Below are 19,119 nucleotides of genomic sequence, written 5' to 3'. Positions count from 1 at the left end.
AATAACACAAAACTCCATTCTAATCAATAGTATTTTGTGGGCATCGTTAAAGGCACACTCTTTAATGTTTTGTTAATAATAATGCTTGGTACACCAACATTTTGTTAAATAACCTGTTGACGTGTGTGTGTCTTATACTATAAATTTCATATTGGATTGGATGTTATTCAAATCTTTTGTTTATGGAGGTGACTTTTTTTTTTACCTGTAAGATTAGATATGGGGATTGGAACATGGAAGAATCCTGATCACTTATAAAAAACATTGTTTTAAATTTAAATTTATCCAATTAAATCTCAAATTGAATTTTTTTTTTTAAAAAAGCATTGTTTTAACTTTATTTTTTTTTTTTGAAAATAATAATGTTTTAATTTAGTCGGATTAACTCACACCCAAACTTCAAATGAATTATAAATCAAGCGTAATAACTTCGAATTTGATTTCCATTCTCATCTTGCATATCTCGACATGAGAAATGCTTCTACTTCTACCTACCAACTTTATGGGTCAAGAACAGATTGGTTCTGGCATCAATCTAACGTGTAACGACCGAAGGGAGGAGGAGCCTTTCATGAAACTTATGGCAAGCTGTCCTTTAAACTATTAATTCTTTGTTATGTTATTTCAATTTTACAAATCTCCTCAATTCATAATTCGAGCTCGAGCTATAATTAAATGAACTCCTAACAAATTGTAAATTACCTTGCACAAACGAATGCTGTAGCCTCCAACATGGCCTGATCTCTGTAAGCGCATATCAGAGTTTGAACAATTTATTGTCAATGACGCCTTCTTCTGGTGAAAACCATTGACATATTGATGAAGGAAGTTCGTTTTCTCGCTGACTGAAGAAACAAGTGAAGAAAGTCCGTTACATTTTCAAGATACAAAACGCAAGGATTCATCCTGACAGTGCCAAAGTTTCCTTTTCTGAATATTTACAGTCCCGTCTCATCTTTAGAGCTGTTGAAACACAACAAAAATCCCCTCAGTTCAGACCCAGCCACTTCTTAAGGGTCAGTGCAGCTTCCCTCTTTTTTACTTGACTTTCTGTCTGGATTTTGGGAGTTTTTCCCTTGTATAGTGTTTTATGGTACTTCAAGTAGAGGGTTCGATACTTGTATTTGTCAATGAACATTTTCCCTTTCTCCATCATATCCACGACTTCATTTGCTCGAGAAAAAAATCCACCTCTCACAAATGTATAAAGTACTGAATCCAGTAGTTCCTGGTCAAACTTCATTGAGGTTGCTGAAGCAATAGATTTCATTTCGCCCCAGAGCTCTGTTACCTCTATATATTTTCCCCCAATGGCAGCGTATCCGGTCACCATAGAATGAAAAGTTTGAGCATTTGGGGCATGGCCCAGGCTCCTCATCTTCTTCAAAGCCTTTTCGGCATCTTGCATAAGTCTCTTCTTGCAGAAAAAGTGGATCACATTATTCCAATCATGAACTCCAGAATCTGCAGCCTGCTCTTCTTTGATTTCCCGCAAAAGCTTTGCCATCAACCCTGCTTCACCACCCTCTGCACATCCCTTAACCAACATCTCAAATTCCTGATGGCCAGTTCTAGGTATCTTAGCCTCTTTCATCTCCTTGAAAATATGGAGGGCTTCCTTAGTATCTTTTTGAATCACTCGGAACTCAATCAATGCATTATAACTACTTGAGTCTAGCTGGATCCCTGCTCTACGTGCATCTCGTAGAAGTGCAGTGACCTCTCCTGTTCGGTTTGCTTTACAATATGCTTTCAACAGTGAAGCATAGACAGAAGAACTGGTTCTGATCCCAGCCAAACGCATCTCGTCTAGCAGGTCATGTGCCTGATCTAGCCACCCAAGTGAAATGCATGAATTGATGACATGAACCAAAGCTGAATCGTCATTGGAAGCTGGAGAATCTTCTTTCTCTGCCTTGATGAGAAATGCAGCCAACTCCTTGGTCTTGCCCGATTCTAGGAAAGCTTTAACCAGCTTCACATAAATTTTTTCAGTTGGCTGGAGGATACCACGTTCAGTTGTAATCAATTCAACTTGCATCTGCAACTCAACTAACAGAGTATTGAGTACTTCCTTTGCCTCAGTGTCAAGTTTCAAGAAATTCCGGTCTCTATAGAACTCTTCATAAGAAATCCTAAGAACTTTGTTTGATCTATTGTTCCCTAAACCACCTGATTCTTTGTGGCTCAAACTTTCCTGAGAAACTGGGCCTGGAGAGGACTTCTTATCAATTGGGAACAACAGTGCAGCCGTAGCAAATGAATTTCGTGCTTCCCTTGCTTTCCGAAGCATTATCAAAACCATGTTGGAAGCAGCATCGAGATCCCCAAATTTCAAGTGGCATGTTAGTAAACAATTATAGAACTGCCGAAACTGCGTATCGGTTAAACTTTGGGATTCATCTATATGTCTCTGAAGTTTTCTAAGTTCTTCTCTTCTCCCATTCCTCTCATATATATGTGCCATTATGATCAATAAATTTGTGTCGGCTCTGATGCCAATTCTAGGCATCATGTCAAGAAGCTGCTCTGCTTTTCTAGTTGTTCCAAACAAGAGACATCCGATCAAAGCAATGTTCATAGCAATAGTATTAGGCTTCATGGCAATCAAAGGTGCATTAATCTTTTTACGTGGGTCCACCCTACCATCTTGAAACAAGTAACCTATCTCAAGGATCAGCTCAGCAGCTAGGTAAGCACCAGGAGCTGTTAGTGACATATGAGCCAATATTGCAGACCAAGCAGTCACTGGAGGATATTGTTCCATTTGTATCAACTTTCTCAGGACCGTTGATGCTGGAACTGGCAAACCACATTTAGCAAGAACAAAAGAGAGATAGATCAAAGGCTCTTTCTCCAGCAGATTCTCCTTGCTTTCCTCAATAGCCTGTTCTACCAAGCCATATGCCTTCTCAAGCCATGGAACACCATGGCTTGCGGAATAACTTGTTAGAAGCTTATTCACAATGGACTTTCGAGGAAACCCATCCATATGCAAATGCTGTTCAAATAACTTCCATGCATCATTAAATCTATGCTCATCGATTGCATTCTCTATTTCCATACATAGTTTAGCCGGGTCTCGAGCCTGGACCAAAATTGTTCCAACCAGAGTCGAAAAGGAATAGCTTTGATGATTGAACCCACCCTGGATTCCTACAACAACAGTTGGACCATTTAGGTTGGTCAAAGAGGACTCCAGAAACTCATTGACAGGCCTGCTGCTCCAAGAAACTAGCATTCGGCATCTGGAAACCCGAGTAGTCTCATGTCCACTATCAGAAAGTAAGGAAAACAAAACTCTAGGGGACAACGCAACGACTTGACGCTTCAATTTCCTGGTAGATAGCATTCCTTTTCTATATATGCTTTTCTTTACAATAAAAAAAAAATCTCAACTAGAAATCATGCGTTGTAATGGACTGAAACCTGCAATATATATTATTTTTTAATTAACAAAACAGGGTTCAATGTTATGAATTGCATAAAAGAGTTCAAATATATACGAACATACCTAACCTTTGTCAACCATTCATGTAGGTAACAAGCAGTAACATGCCAAGCAAAGAAGAGTTCAACATACCTAAAACAAATCAACATTAAAAAAGAAAAACAAGTGGGTCTTTTTCTTTATGAAGTCTTTCAAAACAAGCAAGCAAAAACACAATAATTTTTCAATTTAAGATACTGATTCTTCTTTGAAATTTTCAAGCGTCTTTCCTAACATTTAGCAATCAACAGCACTACGAAGACAAAATCCTATAGTGTATGTCTCGTTGACAGGCGTAGGAGACATCATTCTCATGCGAGCAAGAACAAAAGGAAAAAAAGCTTCAAGTTCCATTTCATTTCTTCGGTTTCTAAACAAACAAAATGGGGGGGGGGGACATGAAAACTATTAAGAAACCTTACAAGAACAGTTTCATAGCTCAGTGAGGCATTTCATCGAACAAATGGGAGGGGCAACAACTATATGTGGATGCCAAAGCTATGCAACGTTTTAACCAGATCAGTGGAAACGGGAAAGGGAGGAACTTAGTGCGGGTTTGATAATACTCACGGAAATTATCATCTTGCCGTCCCTGATGGTTGGCAAAGGGAGAGCAGAACGTCTCTGAAAGCGTGAAGATCAATCGTTCATTGTTAGTTTGGCTTTGCTGGCTCTTTCCTGCTTTGTGAAACAAGAGAAGAGAAACAATTTAGCAGCGGTTGAAAAAGAATTCAAAGCACTGAACTTGGGCTTATTCACTTTCAGTCTTAGGCCTTAACGGATACCTGGGCCTTTTTAATTAGAAGCCCAAACCCAATGAATATTATTTTGTTTTACTGGGTATTCGAATGTAGTTTTCACAAACAAAAACTAGGAAAATTTAAGGTCAAAGAGATACAGTTAAAGATAAAAGGAGGAGGAGAAGAATAGGAGAGGAAATTAAGAGAATAATTTATGAGACTTCGTAGTTTTGACTTGGGGGTTGATGGTGACCTGATCAAGAGAGTTAACTCAATTTTATTAACCTAGAAAAAATTAATTCAATTTAATAAACCAAAAAAAATAAAATAAAAAAACAAAGAGCTGTCCAAGTTAGGTCCGAATAATTTTATTATTTTTATCACTTCTTTTATTTACTTATTTCTTTCTATTTTTTAATTTCAATTTTCTCATACAATTCTTATACAAATTAATGTTTCTCTTTAAATTTCCTCCCCAAAATCTAAATACACAGAATAATCTGGAAAGGAATTTTCTTGAAGATGTGTTTGTTTAGCCGCCATATATATATATATATATATATATATATATATATATATGATCCAGAGAAAATTGAGAATTCCTTTTTGTTTCCTCTAACAGTATATATCAATCAATTAATGAAGTTTAATTTTTATAAAGCACCATTCAGAAAATTTTTCTATATGATTAAAAATTTTGAATTTTTTTTCCAATTTTTTTTAAATATTATTTTAATATATTATAAAATAAAAATCACTTCGCAACACTACCAAAAGTAGAGGTCAAACCAACCAGCACTTTATTTAACAGAGGGGAGCCCTTTATTTAACAGCGGGGAGTCCACTTGTCAGCAGAGCACTAGCATTATTTATTTACATGTCAACATGTACATCACAAAACTCTTTCAAAAACAGAAGGCCAGAACGCCTGAAACCTCCCCCCCTCCGGTCACCATCTCATGCATAAGCACGGCCTTCTCTGCGCTGCCTTCTTGGCCCCGGGAAGAAGAACTCTTCTTGTTGTTTTCCGAAAATCTGGTCCACTTCTTTTGCTGGCACACCGTAGGCCAACTCTTTCGCTTCCCTGTCCATCTCGCCGATGACGTTCCATTTCCCTTGTAACACAGAGGCATGCTTGGATAAGCTTACATGTAGACAGAACACATGCAACGTACATACATTTTATTTCTGTTTTTTTTTTTTAATTGAGGGGGCGCGTAGCATTCAGTTACCTGCAAGAGGGTATCTTACGTTTCCTTTTGCATAGACCTCAAAGCAAAGCACCTCCAGGTTGCTATTTTCGGAAGCCACGGTGGCCACTGGATGACCGGCAGGGACAATGAAGACACTGCTGCGGCTCAAACGCGAGCTTGTCCTCTGGTAAGTTTGACCTCCCTTTCCTCTCCTTGAGCCTTCGCTTTCAATGTATCCCATGCTTGAACCAGAAGATGAGTCGCGAGGACATGCCATCTCGAAGTATCCCTCACCTTCCAAAACAATGGATATCATGGTTGCCTTTGAGTTGTAGTAGGGTCCAGCCATAGATCCCTGTATACAAAAAGAAATGGAGGGAGGATTCGGATTAGATAGATTTATAACATTTTTATATCAAAAGAAATACACATTAGAGGCAAATCTGATTAGGAATAAGAGGGGATAAATATACTCGAGTGATGTTGGCCAAAGAGACTATAAGGTCAAGGTCCCTGAGCTGCTCGCTATCTTTAGGTTTGGCTTCAAAGAGCTGGCCATAGTTGTTTCTTTTGACAGGACCCTTGTCGAAAATATTGAATGGGCCGCTTGACCCACCTGTTGGGAAAGGCCACAGGCCACCACCGCCATGACCACCTTCCTCACCGTGGCCCAAAGCCTGGATCTGTTCCTTGGAAGCTTTGACAATTCCTCCTTGCTGTTGTTTGAAGATTCTCTCCAACCTTCCTCTATCAGTCTGATCAATTGATAAACAGGCATGACAGAGAAAGACTGGATTAGCCAACTTAAACATAATTATAATGGAGAAAAGTCAACTACAGGTCTAATCGGCACTCACCTTAAGAGCAGCCTCGAGCAACTCCCAGCTGAATGCCCTGAAGAAGGACTGTGCATCTTCACCACCTGCTCCATGGAATGCCTGCATCGTAAAACCATCGTAATCTATAAGCCATAGGAACATTGAAAACAATAGATTCTGGATTCAATCTTGTTAGCAACCATCAGTGAGTCTTTTGTTATTGGAAATCTTAATCGATAAAATTTGATATTGCACTTAATTACCTTGAAATTGCCTGGAAGATTAACCGGCCAAAGGATCTTGGCAACACGAAGTTTCTCGTTTTCATCTTTATTAACCATATAAAAAGTAGTTCCTGCAGGAACCCTGAAAACATCTCCACGTTCAAGGTTAAAGGTCTGTTTATCCTTTTCATGGATCAGAGTTATAGCCCCTCGTCCTACAATGTATAAAAGCAGTAATGAAACACTATTGGTTAGTAAAAATATCCACTGTGACAAAAAATAGTGATAAAATGTGTTAACAAGTAGAGAATTGCAGATAGATTGTAGCTATATGAGAAACCACAGGCATACCCTTAGCAACAAACAGAACAAACACAGCATCCAAGTGGGTTGGAGCTATAAATGTTTGAGGATTAGCTTCAATTATTGCCACCCGGATATTCTCTAGTCCTCTGAGAAGCTTTGATTTCTTCGTGAATTTTTCAAGGACACGAACTCTTCCGTGTTCAGTCTCAACTTCAGATTTCAAATGCCTATCTTCAAATACATAGGGATTCCCCTCTTCCTCCTTTTCTTTCATGTTCCCCTCTTCTTCTCTTCCTGGTTCTCTCTCATACTTGTCCTGGCACCTTAGGCGACACAACGATTTCTGTTCTCCTCCTCCCTGCCTCTGGCATTCCTCTAGGCACTGCCCCAGCTTCTTTTTTGCAGGATCAACCGTGAAGCTCCTCCATTCATGATCATCTTCTTCTTCTGTCCCTCTTGTTTCACGCTCTCGCTCTTCCTTCCGTCTGAAGTGCTCCTTAGTACAGTCTCCCAGGCACTTCTCAACCTCTCTCTCATCATACCCCAGTTGCTCTTTGCATTGGTGCTCGCAAACCTTTAGTTCCGGGTCTTTGTTGGCTTTAGCTATTCCAACGCACAAAGCCAAAAGAGAGAAGACTAAAACTGCTAAAGAAAACCTCACTTTCACAGCCATATTTGTCACCACAGACAGAAACTTGTGCTATCAAAGCTGCAGGGAATGGAGATCGCGGATTGCATGTTATATAGCTGGGGAGTGGGGATAGAAGGAGCAAGGAAGTGATGAGAACGGGAAGTGAAAAGCATGCATGAAGACGAGTGTCGAAGTAACGTGTCTACCATGCACAGTATCAATCGCCGCGTATAGCAATTGCTGACAAGAACAATTTTTCAAGTCTTGCTGCGAGAAAGCAAGGCAGCTGTGTGGGGTCTGCGCTTTAGCTTTTTTTTTTGTTTTTTGCCTAAGAAATTCATGTAACCTACCAAGTGCCTGCTTCGCCAAACAGTCAGTGTCGCACTTCATTTCGAAGAAGGAGTAACCATTACCCTCACTTTTGCACTTGTCCTCGCAGCCATTGAAACATGTTAAGTATTGATCATCCACTGGGCTAGCCTCGGACAAGAGAAAAACTGCTGGGTGTGCTTTATATCAACTGGGTTCTTAACCAATAATTATAAAGGGCGTTTTGCATGGGCCAATACATATCTAAATAAAAAGCTAAAATGGGCTTCTATAATCGGACAAATACAGAAATTTTGCTTGTTGCTTGCTTGTTTGTAGGACTGTCCACTGGATTGATTTAAATAGATTTGGAATAAAATTTTCATAACTCAATTACGTCTTGAACCGAGTATATCAACATATTTATTGAATTCATCAGAAATAAATTTACCTCAAGTCCGATAATAATATGATCAAAATTAAGATTATTTATAGTAAAATATATTTAACTTGCGTTATATATATTTTTTAATTTTATCATTCAGAATTGTGTTTATAAGTGATTAGGCTACATGTTTTATTTGAACTTACTTTTTATGGGTATTGATTTTTTTAGTCTCAAAATTCAGGTCTTGAGTTTGGCGAATTAATAGATTGACTAGGGTTTTTTTAGTTTTTTTTTTAATTAATTTTTTTTTTCAATTTCATCCTTAACATTGAGTTTATTGGAAATTGAGTTTCATGATTTATTTCTCTTTGTTTTTATAAGGTTATTTTGAACTCATGACCCGGATTGTATGTTTGGCAAGTTAATTCAAGTTGACTTAGTTTATTTTTTTGTTTTTTAATTGAATTTTTTAAATCTCATCCTGTAGCATTTGATTGATTGAGAATTAAACTTCATAATTTATTTTAATTTTTTTATAATATTGTCACAATTCCATGACCCAAGTTGTGAATTTAATGGGTTAACCCAAATTAATAAAATATATTTTTGGGATTTTCATGGAAAGTGTTTTCTCAATCTTTTAAACCAAAAAATTATTTTTTTCCATCTAAAATTTATGTTTTTCTTTGATGAAAAAATAAACTCGAGTTTCTCATGATGTAACTACACATAAAAAAGTCAAGAAAATACTTTCTAGAAAAACATTTTTCAGCAAAGAAAGATGAACTAAATAACATTCTATACTTTGGTTCCGTCTTTTTCCCTCTATATGGATGACTATTCTTTTAAACAATTACACGGCAGTTTTTTTTTTTTTTTTTCCCTTTTCAAGTCTCAAATTAATTAATTTATTGAAAAAATCCTATAAATATAAAGAAAAAAAAATTAATAAGTTGTTGCTAGTATTATACTGGTTTCTAATTTAAGTATGAAGTTTTGATTCAATCGGAATTATGTTATTTGTAAGACATTAATATTGTTTTTCCCCATATTAATAGTTACGGCCTAGAGTAGGTATTTTTTTTTCTTTAACTTTGTCATACTTCTTGTCTAATTTAAATTAATTTTGATTTTTAATATAAATATTTTTTATGGATTATTTGATTTTGTTCTTATTAATGATGAGATATGAGCATGTTTGGGAGTACGGTTATAGTTGCTTTTTCAAAGTGTTTTTCATTCAAAAAAAATATGTTAATAATGTTATTTTATTTTTTAAAAATTATTTTTGAGATCAGCACATCAAAATGATTTGAAAACATCAAAAACATATTAATTCCGAGCAAAAGAAAAAAAAAATTCAAATTTTATAAAAAACGCTTTTCAAACGCAATCCCAAACGGATCCATAGATGTACTGGATATTATATATTTTCTTATATATGCAATAGTCGAAACTAAGCATGGTCTAATATAATCAACACGTTTTATTTAAACAAAACGAATTATATATTTAGTGGATATCCAAATTAATATGGTCCGAACATGTTAAGATCCGTATTAGGATCGACAATCACAAAATCTTAGTTTCCAATTCATAAGATATAATTTGATTCGTTTATTAAATAAATCGGTTCTGAATCTGCTGTGATCCGGAGTCTGAAATGGACCTGTCGACAGCACTGCTTGCTTGCCTGCTCTCCCGCCATGGATTCTTTCTTGTCAAACGCACAAGAAAAGTCGCCGCTTCACCCTCTCTAGTTTTTCTCTTTCAGTGCCTGGAAAAATTAAAAGAAAATAAAAACAGAGAGATGAAGCAAAAGCAATGAAATGCGTGTTAGGAATGGTAGGAGATGGATTCGCTCTGGTAGTGACTGACACGTCATCCGTTCACAGCATTTTAACGAGGGCAAGGACAAGATCGCCGTCCTCTGCACGGGGTGAAGCTAGTGGCGAGAGCGGACGACGGGTCTCTATCATGTTTCACTTCTATTATTGCATCTCTTTTATTTCTGTGTTTTTAATAATAAATTATTTCTATATTTCCTTCGTTAATTACTAGGTTTATCCAAGTTGTCAGGCGCAATGCGTTCTTGCAACTTGCATGTGGTGAGTTAAACTGCCGAGGACAGGTTTGGAAAAATAGAAAGTAGGAAATTCAGAATTTTGTTTGTTGGTGGAATGATCCTGTATGCATTTTTCAGACATTTGATATGGCTGGTTTTCTGTCGCTGATTATAATTCTGTCTATCTCCTCCTGGCAGGTAAGACCAAAGGACAGGACAATCTCTCACTTGCCTTGACTATATTGTCACTCTTCAGGAGATTGACAAGGAAGCATTAGGTTATGGATCCTGTTTTGTCTCTCATTAATGATGAACGTATACTACCACAGTTCAAGAATCCATCGATTTGGTAGAATGGTACCAAATATCGTAGTCAATATTGTTGATAGAGACAGTGCTAGGGAATATGCCTGGCTGAATCGATCAGACAGTGATGCCATAGCCTAAAGTTCGAGTTCATGATCTAGGCAGCCACGTCAATTTATGTGTTTAAGAGTTTTTCTGCACTTCAAATTTTCAATGCTGGACGACATAGATTTCTGAAAAGGTTTATCCAATACTAGTTCATAACATCAATTAAAGCAATGAGAAAATGTGAAGTATTTCTTTATTTTTCCTGACAACATGACATGGAGCTGTATTCAATAAGTTTGCACACCAACATAAACGGAAACAAACAGGGATGGAGAGGTTGTAGCTTAATAGAATTTGAAAACCATGATTGCTAGAATTATTAGCAAGGAAGATGGTGGCGAAACATAGGATGGCATAGATGCTGAGGGGGATAGCACTGGTCGGATCCCTGCAGTTGTTGGGGGAGCTTCTACTGGCTCTGGCGGGGATGCTGGTGTTAATGGCAGAGTAATTTCAGATTCTGGTGCCGGAGCAAGTGCTACTGCTTTGGAAGCTGCAAAAAACAACTTGGTAATTACTAGGTCAGGTATATCACACTCGACATAAGTACTGTCTTACTGGTACAGGAGCTTTCAAGCTTGTTCTTCGCTGATAAGTAATTTTTTTCAAAATCTAAGAGCGGAGCTTACCTCGTGGGCTTAAAGGAGAAGCGGCTGTGGGTGGAAGAGTTGGCCCTAGCAAGACGGGACCTGCCAACGTTCCAGTGAAACAAATTTCTTAACCAAGATAGGAATATTTGTCTTAGGTTCACAATAATAAATATAGATTATGTTTTAGTTTTTCAAATATCATGTTCTTTTTTCCATCGTATTTAAGAACTGTAAAGGATTTCCAGTTACCTGGTGCTGGTAGAGGGGTCCCGGATGCTGCAAAACACAATGCAATCATCATTAGAGAATTCAACACACATTGACAGAGCTGGAAAGATTCTTAGCAGGTATAATTTAAGTCCTACCTTTACACAGCATTGGCACCCCACTCATTTTACATGCCCGGGGGAGAGTGATCGCTAAAGTACGGTTAATCGGTAGTTGAAGAGGCACACTGGCTGTTATTAATAGACAAGCACAGTCCATACCAGTGCTCAGGAGGGACTTAAATGAACTGCAACAACTACCAGTTGGTGACGAGCCATTGTTGGTGCTTCCAGTTATAAAATTTATGCACGGGGTGAAGCTAGTTATCATGGAGGCTGTGCATGGTGTGCTAATTTGCCCATTCACTGAAATTACTAGCAGAGTTGATAATATTGCAATCAAATTAAAAACTCTGAGCCCTTCCATGAGCAGTTACGAATGAGCTTCAAATGTTTTTTATTAGAAAAGAGTACAGAGAAGAACTGGGTTGCTTGGATGGAGACGAAGAAAACCATTTATAGATTGGCAGGGACAAAAGAAGTGGAGGGAAAGAACAGGTAGATTTGAAATGGGTTCTGGAGTTCAACAACTATAACTAATTTCCGATGGTTGAAGCAATCTTTTTATTTATTCCCTCGAGTCTTTAGGCCTCAAAGAACAGGAGTTCAAGTTAGGTATGTTAGGTATGCCGGTCATAGTTTAAAATTTCTTATTTTCATACGAGTCAAACCAACGTCTCTCGTAGGTAGATTGCATTATTATTAACTATAACTAAAACGAGTTAGTGTTTTACTGTGGACTGCACTTTGCAGTCCACAGTAAAACAGACTTCTTTAACACTGATGTTTTAGGTGATTTTTTTTTTTAAGTTTTATTTTTTTTATGCCTTTTGGATTTATTTTTTTAACTTCTTTCTTTGTTTTTTTTTTCCTTTTAACAAAATTTTTAGGTGGGGTTTTTTTTTTAAGTTGTATTATTTTTTTTATGCCTTTTGGGATTTTTTTTTCTTCTTTCTTTATTTTATTTTTCTTTTAACAAAATTTCTTTGTTTAATTTAGTTTATTAATGTTAATTTTTTATTTAGTTATCAGATTTTCATGACATGTTTTCCGAATTTAACGGGTTAACCTGATTTGACAAGTTAACTTATAATATTTTTTTTGCTTTTTATTCTTTTTAATTAATTTTTTTTGTTTAGTTTAGTTTGTTAATGTTAGATTTCTTTCTATTTATTTATTAGACTTTCATGACACATATCTCGAATTTCACGGGTTAACCTGGTTTCACAGGTGAACCCAGCTAATTCTAGGTTGACCCGTCAATTTTTTTTTCATAATTTTTTTTGTTTAATTTAGTTTGTTAATGTTAAATTTTTTTTATTTAATTATCAGACTTTCATGACACAGATCCTGGGTTTAACAAGTTAACATGGTTTGACGAGTTAACCTGAATTTTTTTTTGATTTTTTGTTTTTAATTAATTTTTTTGATTAGTTCAGTTTGTTAATGTTCACTTTTTTTTTTATTTAGTTACCAAACATTCATGACACGGATCCCAAGTTTAACGGGTTAACTTGGTTTGACGAGTTAACCTGAATTTTTATTTTTTTGCTTTTTTTTCTTTTTAATTATTTTTTTCGTTTAGTTTATTTTGTTAATGTTAAATTTCTTTCTATTTAGTTTTTTTTACTTCTTAGAGGTTTTTTTTTCTTTTATTTTTTTTAATTAATTTTATTTAATTAATTTAGTTTATTAATATTAAATTTTTTTCTAAGTAGTTCTCGGCTAATACCTTTAGTTTTTCATTTTGTTTTTTAATTAATTTTTTTTTGTTTAATTTAAATTGTTAATGTTAAATTTTTTTTCTATTTAGTTATCAAACTTTCATGACACGGATTCCGGGTTTGACAGGTTAACCTAATTTGACGAAGTCAGCCCAGTTAATTCTGGGCTAACCCATTAATTTGTTTTTTTCTTTTTAATTATCAAACGTTCACAATGCGAATTCAAGGTATGACGGGTTAACCTGGTTTGAAGGGTTAGCCCAATTAATTCATTTTTTTTTCATTAGTTTTTTTTTTAACTAATCTATTTAATTATCACACTTTTATGACACGACCTTGCAGCCAGACCCACTTCCAATGCTATTAGGTATGATATTGCAATCCAGACACTTTTATGCTAGTGGTTAACCCAAGTTTAATGTTATTATTAATATTATAAATATTACTCTTGGGTCAGGCGTTGCAACCAAACCTAAGACTCTTGAGTATAACTTTTCAAAAAAACCTAATACTTTTAGATTTTAACTTTTTTTTTTAATGCAAAAAATAATCGACCCGCGGCATCGCCCGGGGCATGTAACTAGTAAATAGCTAAAAGGAATCAGTGTTTTACTGTGGACTGCACAGTGCAGTCCACAGTAAAACACTGATCCCTCCTGTCATACTTTTTTTTTTTTTTTTTACTTTTTACTTTTTGCTTTTTTTTCTTCATTTTTTCTTTATTTTTCTTAATGGATATTTTTTTCAAATTTTTTTTTTGTTAATGTTAAATTTTTTTTATCTCAAACTTTTATAAAACGTTTTTTTTTATTTTTATTTTTTTTACTTTTTGCTTTTTTTTTTGTTTTTTTTTTCGTTTTTTTTCCTTCATTTTTTCTTTATTTTTTTTAATTGATATTTTTTTAAAAAAAATTTTGTTAATGTTAAATTTTTTTGTATCTCAAACTTTTATAAAACGTATTACAGGTTTAACGGTTAACCCAGATTTTATGGTTTTTCTTTTTAATTAATTAATTAATTATTGGTTAACCAAATTAATTATGGGTTAACCCGTCAATTTTTTTTTCTATACAGTTATCAAACTTTCATGACGTGAATCCCAGGTTTGACAGGTTAACTTGGTTTGAGGGTTAACCCAATTAATTCAGATTTTTTTTTTTAACTTTTTGCTTTTCTTTTTCTTCATTTTTTTTTAATGGATATTTTTAAAAAACTTTTTTGTTAATGTGAAATTTTTTTCTATCTCAAACTTTTATAACACGCATTCCAGGTTTAACAGGTTAACTCAATTTTTTTTTTCTGGTTTTTCTTTTTAATTAATTTTTTTATTTCCACAGTAAAACACTGATTTCTTAGGCGTTTTTTTTTTTTTATAAAAGTTTTCTTAGTTTTTTTAGCTTTTTTTTATGTTTTTTTGGGATTTTTTTTGCTTCTTCCTTTGCCTTTTTTTTTAACAAAATTTTTTTGTTTAATTTAGTTTATTAATGTTTAATTTTTTTATTTAGTTGTCAGATTTTTATGACACATTTACCGGATTTAACAGGTTAACTTGGTTTGACAAGTTAAAATAGAATTTTTTTTTTGCTTTTTATTCTTTTTAATTAATTTTTTTCGTTTAGTTTAGTTTGTTAATGTTAAATTTCTTTCTATTTAGTTATTAGACTTTCAAGACACATATCCCGAGTTTCACGGGTTAACCTGGTTTCACGGGTGAACCCAGTTAATTTCGGGTTGACCCGTCAATTTTTATTATTATTATTTTCATAAATGTTTTTGTTTAATTTAGTTTGTTAATGTTAATTTTTTTTTATTTAGTTATGAGACTTTCATGACACAGATCCTGGGTTTAACGGGTTAGCATGATTTAACGAGTTAACCCGGATTTTTTTTCTTTTTAATTAATTAATTTTTGTTTAGTTTAGTTTGTTAATGTTCACTTTTTTTTTATTTAGTTACCAGACATTCATGACACGGATCCCGAGTTAACTTGGTTTGACAAGTTAACCTGAAATTTTTTTTGCTTTTTTTTTTCTTTTTTAATTATTTTTTTTGTTTTGTTTAGTTTGTTAATGTTAAATTTCTTTATATTTAGTTTTTTTTTCTTCTTAGAGGTTTTTTTCTTTTCATTTTCATTTTATTTTTAATTAATTTAGTTTATTAATATTAAATTTTTTTCTAAGTAGTTTTTGGCTTATGCCTTTAATTTTTTTTGTTTTTTTATTGTTTTTATGCCTTTGACTGTGAACTACACAGTGCAGTTCATAATGAAAAGGCTGATGCCTTTTGTTTTTTTCAATTAATTTTTTTCATTTAATTTAAATTGTTAATGTTAAATTTTTTTCTATTTAGTTATCAAACTTTCATTACACGGATTCCGAGTTTGACATGTTAACCTAGTTTAACGAGTTAGCCCAATTAATTCTGGGTTAACCTATTAATTTTTTTTTTAATTATCAAATTTTCATGATGCGAATTCGAGTTATGACAGGTTAATCTGGTTTGAAGGGTTAACCAATTCATATTTTTTTTTTTTTTCTCATTAGTTTTTTCTTCATTTTAGTTTTTTTTAACTAATCTATTTAATTATCACACTTTTATGACACAACCTTACAGCCAGACCCACGTCCATTGTTATTGGATCTGGTATTGTAGTCCAGACACTTTTATGCTAAGGGTTAACCGAAGTTTAATGTTATTATTAAAATTATAAACATTACTCTTGGATCAGGCGATGTAACCAAAACTGAGACTCTTAGATATAACTTTACAAAAAAAACCTAATATTTTTAGATCTCGGCTATTTTTGAAATGTAAAAAATAATTAACCCGCGGCATCACGCGGGGCATGTAACTAGTTTGTTTCTGTATCAACTCAGTCCAAAGGAAAGTCCAACTTGAGGTTACGTTCAAAAAAGGTCAAACATTGTAATGACTTTCAGAAGAAGCTCATCAGAAAACTATTGAAGTGGTGACCAGGGACGATTCCCCTTGGCAAAAAAACTTTGCCCCTTCCCCCTATAATTGCTCCCTTTTTGGAAACTATCAATTTAATCCTAAAAAAATAGAAAATCTTAATCATTTTCCCCTAAATCCTTACCTTCTCTTTCATGAGCAGAGCAATTACTTGGAGGAGAGTGGGTTTGAGATAAATAACAATGCCTATGAACTCCAATTGAAACCTTGTTTTCCTCTGAGGAAAAAGATAGGAAATCCAATCATGCATAGAGATAGCTGTAAGGGGGAGATATTCTTATTGATTGTTGATTAATGATAGTTCTTAGGTAGACATAATATAGTTGAGCAGAACATTAAAATATATATGCTGAGGAGTGAGGACAAACGAAAACTTGTCGTCATCTTTATGCCAAGGGCTGGCTGTTTAGTTATATAACAACCCTTTGATTTAGTTAAAGTTGGTCATCTAAATGTACCAAAAAGCTCGTCTCTGTTCCACAAGCTTTCCTATAAAAATCCAGTCCCTTCTTTTCCCTCTCAGTCAAACTTCAAAGCTCAGAATTCCAATCATACATTCGACTTTCAAAACCAGATCATTCTAGCCATCAAAAAACTTGCAGCAGCAGTCAATGGCTTCAAGTGGAATTCGCATGGGTCTAGTCCTGGTCCTTGTGGCCATAACATGTGGTGGAGCCATGGCTCAATCAAGCTGCACTAATACTCTCATGAGCCTGGCCCCATGCCTGAACTACATCACAGGAAATTCATCAAGTCCATCATCTTCATGCTGCTCACAGCTAGGAAATGTTGTCCAAACATCACCACTATGCCTTTGCTCACTACTCAATAACAGTGGTGCCTCATTAGGTATCACCGTAAACCGGACTCTTGCTCTGAGTCTCCCTGGCGCTTGTAAGGTGCAAACTCCATCGATCAACCAGTGCAAAGGTAATCCAAATCTTTAACTCTTTCTGGTGAGTGTTATAAACAAGAGATGCTAGATTCATACTGACTTGACTTTGGCAATGGTAAAACAGCTGCCACTGCACCCACAGCTTCAGCAACTCCACCAGTAAGCTCACCAGCCAGTTCACCAGCAGATTCATCTAATCAAACACCCGAACCAGATATTACTCCATCAGCGTCAGAAATTCCTTCAGCTTCAGGTATGTTCAGGAAATGTAAATCGTGCAAAAGCCTTTCAAGCTTAGCGGGATAATGTACTTGATTTCTACGTACTAATCGGGAATTGAATCTTGATCTTTGATCATATGAATGAAACAAAACGTAATTTTGGCTTGAACCAAAACCCAAACGACTGACACCTGAAATTAAAGTGCATAAATGAAGGCACCAGACTAAGCAATTCCAATTTATAAATGTTAATAGGAATGGTTTCTGAAGTCAGCTCTTAATTTTAAATACAGGAACTGGAAGTGGCTCTAAAACTATCCCATCATCAACCGGAACGTCTGACGGAAGTATTGTCAAAGCACCCCTTCATTTTGTGCTCTCCATTCTCTTTGTGGCATGGTGTGGTTCAACTGTTGCCAAATTCTGAGTCCTAAAAGGCGTTTTTGGAGTTGTACTTTGGAATTTTCCAGAGTGATTTGTGGCCTGTTGTATCATTGATTATGATTACCTGATCCTATTTTCATTTTTATTTTTACTGTACTGTAAGGATGATTCTTGCTGCATCTTGTAGAGTGGGAATGTATTATTTGTTTGATTTGCTTAATGAAGAATGAAAACCATATTGGTTCCTTCAAGGAAAAATGTCAAAAACCATTGTCACTTCTTCAATCCCTCCTTTTCTTCTTTCTTTAGGAGAAGAACTAAGAGAAAAAAAGAAAGATTGGATTCCAGTTTCCAATTTCTTTGCTATTGAAAGTACAAACCTCTTATGTTTAATGATCAATCCAGCAAATATTCCTCAGCTATCACGAGGAAAGTTCACATCACATTACAGAATCCTACAAATAGTTCTGTAGAGCCAATTGTAGTTACAAATACCAATTTTTGTAGTGCTTCCATTCTAGTCCTAGAGGATGAAGCATGTGTATCTTCTTGATGCAACAGGGGCTAGCTGGTAGATATGGGTGTTTCTGAGTATGTGGGTGATGATCTGATATTATTATATGGAAATTCAATCCAAAGCATACTATATGGATGAATTTGGAAATATTTTTATGGATCAAATGGACAGATTTAGGTCTAAGAGCAAAGCTTAGTTAGCTCTTTAAAACTATTATAACAAGAGATTTAACTATTAGATCGAACTCAAATTTTTACAACTGATTCTACAAGCAATATCCCCTAAAGAGAAATTATAATGCTAACCAGATCGTCAAATCTTTTATAGTTATATTTTAAGCACCAATATCTCTGTTATGATAGCTTTTATTATTTTTTCTATATATTTTGGATTTTATGTTTTAATTCAGATTTGTTTTCTTATCTCCTTTAGGTTTTTGGATTATTCGTTGTTTTCTAGTAAAGATATGATTTTTTAACCTATTTAAAGGTCTTATGAACCTATTAAGAAGACAATTACCATATGCTTTATTTTTAAAAAAATAAAACTATAAATTCAGGTTTTATCTGCAACCATCTTCGCTCATTAAACCTTATATGTTTTTCTTGTGATTTTTGTGTTGCCGCTATCCTACTTGGCTTCCGCCTGCATCACTTCTTCTACCAGCAGATTGCCGTGGAGTTCTGAGATTTTCACAGGCTTGCATTGATAAAATTTTACAAAGTCAGAATTGAGTGGAAAGAGTACTGGAGAGTAGAATCATCAGCAGTGCGAGCAAAAATGAAAAGCAAAGAAGAAAGCTTAAATAAAACGAACCCTAAATAAGTCGGAACATTTAACGTGGTTATGAAACTTTCCAAATGCAGACAACATTTCTTGAAACAAGCAGACCAGATGATAGGGGATGCACT

The 19,119-nt window shown here is 34.8% G+C and overlaps 4 protein-coding genes across 6 annotated transcripts; 1 reads left to right on the top strand and 3 right to left on the bottom strand.

The window, feature by feature from the left end:
* Window positions 1-820: 820 nt before the first annotated feature.
* LOC118061672 (pentatricopeptide repeat-containing protein At1g03100, mitochondrial) lies at window positions 821-4,214 on the bottom strand. 3 transcript variants are annotated; one of them, XM_035075192.2, is made up of 3 exons: window positions 4,061-4,214; window positions 3,515-3,583; window positions 821-3,429 (listed from the first exon to the last, which is right to left on the bottom strand). In XM_035075192.2, exon 3 carries the CDS (start codon window positions 3,350-3,352, stop codon window positions 989-991), a length of 2,364 nt encoding a protein of 787 aa, XP_034931083.1. In that variant the 5' UTR covers window positions 3,353-3,429; window positions 3,515-3,583; window positions 4,061-4,214; the 3' UTR covers window positions 821-988. The 3 variants fall into 3 exon arrangements, with proteins under 3 accessions (XP_034931083.1, XP_034931084.1, XP_034931085.1); XM_035075193.2 differs by having other exon boundaries at window positions 3,520-3,583; XM_035075194.2 differs by lacking the exon at window positions 3,515-3,583 and having other exon boundaries at window positions 4,061-4,182.
* An 811-nt stretch (window positions 4,215-5,025) lies between these two features.
* Window positions 5,026-7,464, bottom strand: LOC118062286 (vicilin Jug r 6.0101). The gene is made up of 6 exons (XM_035076010.2): window positions 6,817-7,464; window positions 6,505-6,680; window positions 6,281-6,361; window positions 5,897-6,178; window positions 5,463-5,778; window positions 5,026-5,345 (listed from the first exon to the last, which is right to left on the bottom strand). Exons 1-6 carry the CDS (start codon window positions 7,442-7,444, stop codon window positions 5,188-5,190), a joined length of 1,641 nt encoding a protein of 546 aa, XP_034931901.1. The 5' UTR covers window positions 7,445-7,464; the 3' UTR covers window positions 5,026-5,187.
* Window positions 7,465-10,740: 3,276 nt separating this feature from the next.
* Window positions 10,741-11,939, bottom strand: LOC118061673 (non-specific lipid transfer protein GPI-anchored 16). The gene is made up of 4 exons (XM_035075195.2): window positions 11,534-11,939; window positions 11,418-11,444; window positions 11,208-11,267; window positions 10,741-11,071 (listed from the first exon to the last, which is right to left on the bottom strand). The coding sequence occupies exons 1-4, from the start codon at window positions 11,859-11,861 to the stop codon at window positions 10,863-10,865; spliced, it is 624 nt and encodes a 207-aa protein (XP_034931086.1). The 5' UTR covers window positions 11,862-11,939; the 3' UTR covers window positions 10,741-10,862.
* Window positions 11,940-16,725: 4,786 nt separating this feature from the next.
* Window positions 16,726-17,949, top strand: LOC118061674 (non-specific lipid transfer protein GPI-anchored 15). The gene is made up of 3 exons (XM_035075196.2): window positions 16,726-17,121; window positions 17,211-17,339; window positions 17,601-17,949. The coding sequence occupies exons 1-3, from the start codon at window positions 16,803-16,805 to the stop codon at window positions 17,732-17,734; spliced, it is 582 nt and encodes a 193-aa protein (XP_034931087.1). The 5' UTR covers window positions 16,726-16,802; the 3' UTR covers window positions 17,735-17,949.
* Window positions 17,950-19,119: the final 1,170 nt, after the last annotated feature.

The sequence above is a fragment of the Populus alba genome, chromosome 5, assembly GCF_005239225.2.
Source record: "Populus alba chromosome 5, ASM523922v2, whole genome shotgun sequence".
NCBI classification, from domain to species: domain Eukaryota; kingdom Viridiplantae; phylum Streptophyta; class Magnoliopsida; order Malpighiales; family Salicaceae; genus Populus; species Populus alba.
The sequence above is the reverse complement of the archived record's forward strand: the minus strand, read 5'-3'. Positions and strand labels throughout refer to the sequence as shown.